Below are 10,714 nucleotides of genomic sequence, written 5' to 3'. Positions count from 1 at the left end.
CCACAGCAACGACTACAACCGCTATCTCCCCCTTGACCACGGCGAGACTTCGATTCCGTCTGGCACCACCACCATAAGCACGGCAACAACTTCGACGGTCATCCCTGTTACCGAGACCTCAACGAGTACTTCGACATCAGTGATCACGGCCCTCCTCTCAACTACTAAAGACTACGCAGCATGTGCGACCAACAATCTCGCCGGTAAGTTTAGTCTTCTCCAGTTCAATCTGCGTCTGTTTCGGGGTAAACCCGGCAGAAAAGCGCAAACGGAATGAACCCTATCCTCGCTGGGTTTTATTTCTTCACAATACTCGATGAAAACAAAAGAGACTGACCATACGCGTCTTTTTTAGATCTATACCTAGGTACGCCTTTTGTCGAGGTCGTAGGTGGCTTTGAGACTGTCTTAGACCCCCAAACAGACACCGCATACGGTCAGTCATTCCTCTCGTCTCCTGGATCATACAATACCAGTGCAAATGTCCTGGACCAGGCGGATGATTCCAGGGCCCAACAAATATTCCATTTGTGTCCCCCCGCCCCCGAAAGACTGAACGTGACAACTAATCTATGGAGCCTTGCTCTTAGACTGTTGAGTCGCGGCCATCAAGCTAGGAGACACGTCAGTCTGGGCTTTCGTAAGCAATTCCAATACTGGTGACAACTGCTTCATCGGCCAAACCGACGGCGTCTGTCCTAACCCGTCCACGGCCATAACTGAACCAGGCGGGGACCTCGTCGTAGGTAACGCCTACTGTGGCGGAATTGACGCGGCTATCCCAGAGATCACGGGCTCCAGTTCGAGTTCGTTATTCTAATTCGAGGTAATTTCAATTGGGTTGCAGAGGCTAACAAGGCATATCACTAGTTGTAATTTTCAGTTTCTTGAAAGATAATAGACGTTATTATTTACTAAACTCACCTTGACTCACCTACAGTACCTAATTAGCCCGGTGAAATCCCCAGATCTCTGCCAGTCAACGTTAGGTTTAGGGACAACGGCTGCCGTTTTGGGTGCTTCTCTGCCGCTGGTGCCACTGTTTTTGGCCCTTGCACACGAGGGAGCCCACCGCTTGTTGTCACAAATTGACCTCATTCCGAAAAGCTGAGCGGAGCTGGCTGACGTGTCTTCCCCCCCGCCCCCGAAACTTTGTGCCCCTGTCTGTCGATACATGACAGCCGGGGTGCTCGCACACGACAAAGTGAACCGGATAAAAAGGAAGAAGCCTGCACGCCCAGTAGTGTAAGGATGTTCCAGGAGGGCGAGATCAGAGAAATGGCGACGATTTTGTACAATATTTTTGGATGCATTAGCGAGCAAGCCACTGATATTGGTGCAGAGGTTGTGTCGGGAGGTGAACAAGCCGCGGTCAATTTGAAGCCCATTCAAGCGCAGGAGTCCCAGTCAATTCACTGAGTACTAGGGTTGCGGTTTCGCTGGAGTAGACTTATCATGGACGTTGTGATATAATTAATGGACCGACGCCAAGCCAAATTGTCCGTAAGGACGGCATCATTCTATTCCCAAAGAAGGCGGACCACGATCCTGGAGAACGCAGCAGAACGCTATGCAGACCTATTTGACTCCGCAATATGCCTTCCATACCATGATTCTAATTCATTTTTCCCGCACCCCGCATCCCGAATACCAAACCGTCAGTCGTTTCTGCTTCCTCCTCCTATCTTGATGCGCTCTTTTGGACTTTGAAAAGAGGACATTGACTAAGACAAGATGAGTCTCAAGCGAGCCAGCGACAATTCACTTGTTGGCTCAAAGGACCCAGACAGGAAGAAACGCAAAGGATTCTCTGTCGGTCCAGCAAATCTTCCCGATGGCACTTACAGGCGCAAAAGTAACACTCCTCGCCTTCTGTAGAGTGTGTTTAGGCTAACAATTGCTAGCACAAAAGATCAAGAATGACCTTATCCAAAAAGCAAAGGTGAAAAAGGCCTATGCAAAGGTGAAGGCTCAAGAGGAGGCTGCACAAATTGCACGAACCACTACGCAGCCCCATTCTGAGGGCGACCTTATTGACGTCCTGCCCGAAAATGCTCCCACAAGCCTCGAATTACATCCGGATCGACAAGCAATGCTCGAGAGAATGGATGCGGGCGATCCACATTTGCAACCAGACAAGAGTGAAGCCGAGAAGCCGAGTAGAAATCTCTATACTCAATCGAGGAAGCGTCCTCCGAAGCAATCACGCTACAAGAAAGAAATAGAGCTTGCGGCTCACTACAAAGCGGCACTCGAAGTGAAAAGGAAAGCTAGGGAGGCTCGCGAGAAGGAACACAGAGCCATGGCAAAGGCTAGAAGACCTGGTAAAGATGGGAAAATCAAGCTCGGACGCCAGGGAACTGTGTTGCTGAATCGAATTCGGAGGATGACCGACGAGGGCAAGATTTAGAGTGGGCATCTCAGTTGCCGTCGAAAGAGAAAAAGTTTCGTTACTGGGATCGACTATCACAAAGACCATTGTGGATAAAGGTGGTCCCAAAAACATGGTTTCAATGGAAATGCACAACAGAAAGCCGACTTCTAATGGAGCCATGGTGACGCGAGGGGCGGATAGGACAAAGCCCATTCAACGACTATCAAATGTCAATGCCTCAAAGAGCGGATTTTGTACCATGTCTTCGGCCGTCGACCGCCCTTCCGCTCCAAGAATGACACTTCTGCCGCCGATAATTAATCTATGAACAGCATCCGATATATCCACCAGAATAATCCTTTATCAGTATCCCCCAGTCCTCACTCTCAACAGGTGTTGAGATACCACCTCAAAATGAACGGAAGCTTCAATCCGGCATCGGGATGCCCTAACTGCGGCCATAACTGCGGTATTCCCTGCAGTAATACAGACATTGCTCAGACTAGCATTTGCCCTCCGACCGTCGATTTTTGCCCGCTGGAGAAGACTCGTGCATACCATCATTCCTATTGTGACGGCAAGGAAATTGGAGAAATCCTGAACCAGCACGCTGAAAAGGCCCGGTTTGAATCCATGGAGCATTGGGAAGCATTTGTCAATTTCTGCACACCCGACAAGGGAATTCGCGCTCATTTTACCATGCTTATCGGTTGCCTTAGCGCCCACCGCGCTCGCCTTTCGCAATGTCGCAATCCACCTCCAGAGTCATATCTCGTCTGTTGGGCTTTGATTCACATGGGAAGCCCTATGTCTGACTTCGTGGGGTGGTCACTGGCCAGAGAAGAAGGGACACAACAATACTGGACGATCGATGTCCTAGAGGAGCATCTGCTCCTTTGGATCAGTATATTCGAGAGCGGACCTGCAAAGCGCTACGAGGAAAATGTCATACGCTTAACGTCGTCGCTGCACCCCAACCAGAGTGCCACTAATGGGCCTAGTATTGCACATGCTTTTTCGTCCCATTTGAAACATAGGCGCTGGGCACATCAATTGTGGAAAGTGTTTTGGAACAAACATTTCCAGTATATGGCTAAAGCACATCAGCCTGAAGACGCAGAAATGACAGACGCGCCATAACAGGGGAAATTACTCTACGGGAAAGGACGCCGCGACATGCCGTGGTTGGCTCGCGTCCAAGTTGGATTTACTGAGCTGGACTATCTCTTCCCCCCCTTTGCAAAGGCGCGTGAGTTGTATTTTCCAGGTAAGTCATGGTTTTCCGTCTTTTCAACAAGGGCGAGTGCTTTTATTTGTACATTGTTTCTTCTTTTGCAAACACAATGAATCTTTGCCTGTACAGCTCACCATTCGATTTCCCCTTTGAAATCACCAATAGGGTTGTCTGCTAGACCGCCGACACCACTGGGCGTCCTATATTTTTGCAAACTGCCCTCAGGATTGCTTTCAGGTTGGAGAGTCTAAAGAGTCTCTGCACACTTCAATGGGCTAACATTGTAGTCCTTCGTACGGATGAACGTAGGGCTTTTTGAGCTAGTACGTTCCGTAATGGATTCCTCTGGTTTACCGACTGTCCACGCACGTGAGCAGTTACTGTAGTTTGCGATGAATAAATATGCACTGCTGTTTTAATCCTGCAAGTTCGGTCGTGAAGCCCGCACAAGGCTGCAGGTGGGACAGCGGATTTATAATTTTCCGGCTCCGTGCAATACCTTGGCGGGTTTTCGCGGCGCGTCTTGGACAGCAAACCCATTAGAGACGCACCTCACTGCGCGCAAGCTAAAGCTATTTCGTGCGGGAGGGGTAACGTGTAGCTGTACCTGGTGACTCAATGACACCCTTTTGAGTCCATTCGTCTCGCGCACCAATTCCTGGCCAACAATGGCAACTACATTGACGTCGAGAGATGAGCCCAAAGCCGCAGAATACGCCGGAGGTATGAATCAGACTTGAAACCCTGTACCCAATATGTTGTCATTGTTCTCTACCTGGGCGCTCGCTAACAGAGGGGGAACGGATAGATGAAGTGTCTGCCTTGGTGCTTGACCCAGGCTACTCCAGTGTGCGGGCGGGCTTTGCGGGCGAAGATACTCCCAAGTCGATTGTTCCTACATTCTACGCTTCGACCGGTTCAAAACGATTCTTTGGTGATCATGTGATCGATGTGCCTCGTGAAGATGTCGAAATCAAAAATCCCATGGGAAGAGATGGCATCGTGGAAGACTGGGACGCAGCCGAAGCTCTGTGGAAGTTTTCCTTTGCACACAAACTGACAGGCGTCCGACCGAACAGGGCGCTCCAAGAGTGGCTCAACGATCCCCAGGCCGTGCCAGACCTCCAAAAGGCAATGGCCGAGGCGGTAGACAGTGAACGGTGCCTTGAAGATCACCCTCTCTTCATGACGGAACCATCATGGAACCCTACAAAGGCCCGAGAAAAGTGCGTGGAGATTGCGTTGGAGTCATGGGCGGCGCCCGCATTCTATCTTGGAAGAGCTGGAGTTATGAGCGCCGCGGCGGCGGGCAGGCCTACAGCACTAGTTCTGGATTTTGGCGCGTCCCAAGTGTCGGTTACACCAGTGCACGATGGAATGATTTTGAAGAAGGGCATCATGCGGTCAAACATCGGAGGAAACTTCCTATCTTCGCAGGTGCGCAACATGCTTGAAGCCAACGAGCCAGACCCGATAACCATTACACCCCATTATCTCGTTCAGTCGAAACAGCCGGTGGATGCAGGACAGCCGGCAAATGCGGTGTTGAAGCAATTCCCAGAAGGGTTCCAGCCGCCGCGGCCGTCGTTCCGACGCTATCAGGAAGAGAAAGTGATACTCGAATTCAAGGAGATCGCCCTCCAGGCATGGACAAATCCCAATACGCCGTTTCGGGGACAGGGCGAACTGATAGCGCGGGAGCAACAATACGCGCATCCGTTTGAGTTTCCAGACGGGTATAATCAGACATTTTCATCCGAACGGTTCAGACTAGTGGAGTCGATATTCGACCCGCAGTGCTACTATGTGCCCGTATCCGAGTCCGAGGAAGCTCAGCTGTACCCGGCCCCTGACGCACAGGGCACAGTGACTGGGTTGGTCAAGGCCAGCCTTAACCAAGTGGACGTGGACATCCGACCTTTTTTGCTTGGCAATGTGGTCGTGACAGGTGCAGGATCGCTCATCCGCGGGTTGCCAGATCGGATCCAACAGGAGCTGAGCAAGCAATATCCCAATACACGAGTGCGAATTCAAGCGTCGGGAATGCCAGTGGAGCGCAAGTTTGGCAGCTGGATTGGCGGGAGCATCGTGGCGAGCCTGGGGACATTCCATCAGATGTGGATATCGAAGAAGGAGTACGAAGAACATGGGGCCAGCATTGTGGAAAAGCGCTGCAAGTAAGAAGGGAGGGACAGGGCACGCGGAAGGGCAGGTTGCGGACGGGTGCCCGTGCTGCGCGACGGCGACGAAAGCGTCCAGATGCATGACACTACTGATTCATTCTCGGAGAATTGGATGTCCCCGGACATCAGACATGGCGAGCCAATGACTCGGGAAGTGCATAGCAGAATCATCTGGATCACGCGGCATGCGACAATTTGGGAAATGCCGTGGACGCGAGGGGAAGGGAAAAGGGTAAACAAAGGCGTGGGGGGATTTGCAAAGGCTGGTTTTTTTTTTGGATGAGCGGCTCCGGTTGCTGAAAGGATGCCGCGTTGCGCATTTTGAGAGAGCGGGTGAACGGCACATGATAGACCCAGACTCGGCCAGGGAGATTGGTTCAGGCACCAAAATGCGGATCGGTGATGGTGTTCAGGGCTTTCGAGTTGGGAAGCAAGCTGAGATGGGCCAACCGGATGCTCAAGCGAGGGCGGTGTACAGTCGGGGGAGAACGTTCTCGGCATTGATGAAGAGGGACCAGAGGGGCGGCACCAGATGGCAACCAGATGGCACCCAAAAAGCGAGACGACAATGGGTATTGGGCGCGAGGAGTGGCAGAGGGGCGATTGTGTAACCTGTCAGCATTTGCGGCACATGCACAGTATGCAGGCCGCCTGCAACCTGAACCAGAGACTCGGGTCGCTGATGGAAACAAAAGTGGCTAATGAAGATGACGCTGAACAACCGGGTTGAGAATGTGCCTGAGTACAAGCAACATACAAATATGGTGTAGTACTCAACTAGGTGCGACAAAGGGTCATGCGCAGGTGAGTAGCCACCTTAGCTATGCAGTGATATCTCCAAGTGCTGTACCAGCCGGCTTCTAGGCTGTTGTAGGCCATTGTGCTGAGCAGTGTAATACCCAGGAAGGAGGCATTAACTGGTAAAGTTAGGGGAGGGGGGGAGAAGTAGGGATGAGTGGGCACTCTGGCTCTCTTCGTTCCCTGGCCCCCGGAGCAAGGGTCGCTGCTAGTCTCTTGTCATTGTGCAACTGATCACCAGTGTCCCATTCACCATGTTCCCCCGCCTACCCAGAACATGGCGCACCTAACAGGTACGTAGGTACCTCGTACTTAGGTCCTTGGCCTGGTGCGCCCACCAGCCTGTACTCGGTAGGTACCCAAATCCCCCACGAGTTGTGGCCCAAGTTCAACGGTCTCTGGTCTTTTTTCTTGGGTCGCTGCAAATCATCAGCCTGCCTTATGGTTTCAGCCGGGCTTCTCCCCTCTGGTCAATGGTGGTACTGGCACTATTTTCAGGCCCTTGCTTTGCTTGGTTTGAACGTTGGAGCTGCAAGCTGGTCACTGTCATACTCGGAAACCATCTCATTCATCTCCCCACATTTTTCTTTCATCACTCTACCATCCTGGCACCAGCAACAGCCAGCAGCACCAGCAGCCAGGCCTCGACTCATGCTCTGGTCTGATCTGGTCGCTTTCTGCTCTTGCTCCTGCTTCTGCTTCTGCTTCTGCTTCTGCTTCTCTTCGACTCCGTGTCCCATCCACCATTTCCATCTTCTACAACAGTTCTCCGTCGACTGCTGGTCGCTGGTGGCGAGTATTGGGATCAAATATTATTCATATTCAGCCCACACACACACATTCACATTCGACTCCATCAACCCTTGTTCACCCCATTATCCTCCTCCTCATTCTTCCTCCTCTTCTCTATCTCTCCTTCTCAACCGCCCCCGTTCTTTCAGGCTGGACCCTTTGTTCTGATTCCCTCGACCAATCCTCCAAATACCTCGCCGATCGAACCGCCCTGCCCGCCCTCTCCCCGGCTTCGACCACTTCCATCCAGCGAAACCTTACCTCTGGAACATCTTGCCGCCCAGCCTACTGCACGGTATCCCTACACTAGGTTGCCGGTTGGCCATCGGGTTCAATCATCCTCAGCACCTTTTGCCCGCTGTTCGGCTCCATCTGCAGTCCTTGACACGAAGTCCCTCCTACCACCAGTGCCCCCCCCTCCACACAACACGTTGTCTGACGAACCTTATTTCCATCCCACCTCAACCCAACAGAGTTTGAGGAATCATCATTGACAGGTTCTGACTATTGCCAAGTCAGGTGCTATTTGGAGGTCCTGCTATAAGCCTATGGCTGGTCGGCAGGGTCATCTCAACTCGTCCCCAGCACTATCATGTCGTCTTCGGCAACCCCAGTACCGACGACTACGCCCATTCAAACCATGGATTCCCCTCTAGTGCCAGATTCCGAATCGACTCATTCCTCTGACGGGGATGCTCACTATGATACCCGTTCTCTGACTGCCAGCATCACCGACTATCCCACCCATTGGGGCCGAAGATACCACCGATATAAAGAAGGCGCATACCTATTCCCCAACGACGAAAACGAACAGGTTCGACTGGACGAGCAGCACGAAATCCTCAATCGCCTCCATGGCCGCTTGTTCTTTGCTCCTCTTGACCCAGACAATGTCCAGACCGTTTTGGACATAGGCACGGGCACGTAAGTCTTTCCCCACCCACAGTTGGTCTGTCGCTGATGATGATGATGATGATGATGTCGTCCAGTGGGATTTGGCCGATTCAACTCGCCGACTCCAACATCCTTCCCAATGCCACTATCACAGGCGTGGACCTTTCAGCAGTTCAGCCAGATGATGTACCTTCAAACGTCTACTTTGAAATCCAAGACTGTGCCGAAGAGGACTGGGTACGACAGCCCGGAAGCGTGGACTATTGCCATGTGCGTTTCATGGCAGGATCCCTTACGTCTTATGAAGACTTGATCCGTACGTCAAGGAAATACCTTCGTCCGGGCACCGGATGGCTGGAGTGTCACGAAATCCACCCACAGCCCGTGTCAGACGACAACACGATTCCCAAAGGTTGGGCCATGAAGGCCTGGGAAGAGCATCTTAACTATGCCGCTACCAAGGCTCTCAAGCCACCACGACCTGTTCGCGTAGCAGCGGACATCAAGACTTGGATGGAAGAAGCGGGTTACGTTGACATCCACGAGCATATCTCCAAGATTCCTCTCGGACCGTGGCCTCGCGACCAGCGCCTCAAAAACATTGGCGGCTGGTGGCTTGCCAACTGGCTCGCCGGATTGCAAGGCTTTACCTACAAGCTGTTCAGTGCAGATGGCTTGAGGTGGTCCCGAGACGAGATCGAGGTGCATTTGGCCGATGTCCGGAAAGCCGCCCTCATGAAATCGGTTCATTCCTATCAAAGGCATTATGTGGTATATGGACGGAGGCCATCCAGGGAGGAGGAGCAAATGTTGAGCCTGTACGGTCATGGTTGAAGATGACCAACGCCCGGATTGCCTGAGCTGTGGAAAGTGGATTCCTCGGGCGAGGTACACCGGCAAATTGGTTCTGTTGACCGCCGTGAGACCTGTGCATCTCGAAAACTTATGGTTACTCTGCAACAGAAGACTGCACCGTGCGTGAGGCTGTGCGGTACGTAGGCCAGTCTGGGCACACGTACGCAGTCGAGCATTTTGGCACTACTGTGCGCATTCTGGTGTGCTGTCAACAAACTTGAATCTTGCGGTCAGATCTTGCTACGGAAGCCTTGATTGCGCCCCCCGGGGCACCATTACGATGCTGTTGGTTATCGGTCATGTTGGCGATGACGGCGGTCAGTTTGGATATTGGTCCGTCTAATCACCAATGCTGTGTCTACGGCCACGGACAAACGCCAGTGGTTGAAGTTTAGGGAGAGGCAATGGATCTATCTATTGTTTGAAAAGGACCATCCAAGTTCGGATCTGGAAAGAGAAAATCTCGGGTTTCATGACATGCAGAGAAAAAAGACCGTTGTCCTTATGACTGATCATGTTCGTCCAAGTACTTTGTACTACGTCCTCATGCTAATGCCAATGCTGATGTCTTTCGTTGCTCTTCTCCCTCTCCCTCTCCTTTATTCCTGTCGTTCCTGTCTCGTCTCCTTTCCGGGTATGGACGATCTGAGTAGAAATGTTTCTTTAGGAAACAGCGGCACGGCATCCGCATTGTCTCGGTGCATCGTGTCACTGCAATCCTCCTCGCCATACCTATGAACTCTTGGATACTCGAACCGTCAACAAGGGGGAAGTTGCGACAGGGTAACGGGATGCGTCGAACCATGAGTGATTGTTTGATGCTCGGTGATCGAGCACCGTGCATGGACATGTCCCATCTACATCTCTCATCTACATTGTTCGACATTCAGCCGGACAACAACTATCGGGCGGCAGTTTCAGCTTCCCCATCCCCATATGTGGTTTCCAACCCCCTCAGCGACGAGCACATGGTACCCACGGACCGGCATGGCACATCTACATAATCCCCTCGCGTCCGTCCTCGAGCAAAAAGGCCCACGGAAACATCAAGTCCGACCGGATCACCTTCACGCCGTCACCGTGTGCTTGTGTGAGAGTGTCCGTGCGTGTGTGCTTACGTACGTTAGTCTCGGAACAGGCGAAGAAGAGAGAAGAAAGGGAAAAAAAAAACCCGCATGTAATACCACCTAATACGTGACAACAAGTGAAGAAACAAAGAAATAACGTACACTATGGACTACCTACTGTAGGTCCATGCCCAGTCCGCAGGCAAAACAAAAGTACCTCGCTCCCCCAACCCCACTCCCCCTGATATCAGAGATTGAGAGGACTGAACTTGTGCGGATTGTCTACCTGTGGAGAGCGAGGGAGCCTACCTACCGAGCTACCTAGCGGAGATATATACATGTATACTCAGAGGTTGGCAAAATGAAGAGGTTGGACATGTCTTCTTTTCTCTCTGTCATATTCCTCGTCGTCTCCTCCCCTCCCCCCCCCTCTCCTGTACGGTAATATTACTCTGCCCACTCGTATCCGCTTATTCACACCAACCCCTTTGCGTATACTACTAGTGGCCCCTAGATC

At 52.0% G+C, this 10,714-nt stretch overlaps 4 protein-coding genes across 4 annotated transcripts; all 4 read left to right on the top strand.

Moving 5' to 3' along the window:
* Positions 1-1,734: 1,734 nt before the first annotated feature.
* Z519_03310 (uncharacterized protein) lies at positions 1,735-2,410 on the top strand (the record flags this gene model as incomplete). The annotated part of the gene is made up of 2 exons (XM_016761061.1): positions 1,735-1,855; positions 1,905-2,410. The coding sequence occupies 2 exons, from the start codon at positions 1,735-1,737 to the stop codon at positions 2,408-2,410; spliced, it is 627 nt and encodes a 208-aa protein (XP_016622911.1).
* Positions 2,411-2,788: 378 nt separating this feature from the next.
* Z519_03309 (uncharacterized protein) lies at positions 2,789-3,514 on the top strand (the record flags this gene model as incomplete). The annotated part of the gene is made up of 1 exon (XM_016761060.1): positions 2,789-3,514. The coding sequence occupies one exon, from the start codon at positions 2,789-2,791 to the stop codon at positions 3,512-3,514; it is 726 nt and encodes a 241-aa protein (XP_016622910.1).
* Positions 3,515-4,276: 762 nt separating this feature from the next.
* Positions 4,277-5,789, top strand: Z519_03308 (uncharacterized protein; the record flags this gene model as incomplete). Its single annotated transcript, XM_016761059.1, has 2 exons — positions 4,277-4,331; positions 4,417-5,789. The coding sequence occupies 2 exons, from the start codon at positions 4,277-4,279 to the stop codon at positions 5,787-5,789; spliced, it is 1,428 nt and encodes a 475-aa protein (XP_016622909.1).
* Positions 5,790-7,973: 2,184 nt separating this feature from the next.
* On the top strand, positions 7,974-9,109 carry Z519_03307 (uncharacterized protein; the record flags this gene model as incomplete). Its single annotated transcript, XM_016761058.1, has 2 exons — positions 7,974-8,305; positions 8,371-9,109. 2 exons carry the CDS (start codon positions 7,974-7,976, stop codon positions 9,107-9,109), a joined length of 1,071 nt encoding a protein of 356 aa, XP_016622908.1.
* Positions 9,110-10,714: the final 1,605 nt, after the last annotated feature.

Source organism: Cladophialophora bantiana (genome assembly GCF_000835475.1).
Source record: "Cladophialophora bantiana CBS 173.52 unplaced genomic scaffold supercont1.4, whole genome shotgun sequence".
In the NCBI taxonomy this organism is placed as follows: Eukaryota; Fungi; Ascomycota; class Eurotiomycetes; order Chaetothyriales; family Herpotrichiellaceae; genus Cladophialophora; species Cladophialophora bantiana.
The sequence above is the reverse complement of the archived record's forward strand: the minus strand, read 5'-3'. Positions and strand labels throughout refer to the sequence as shown.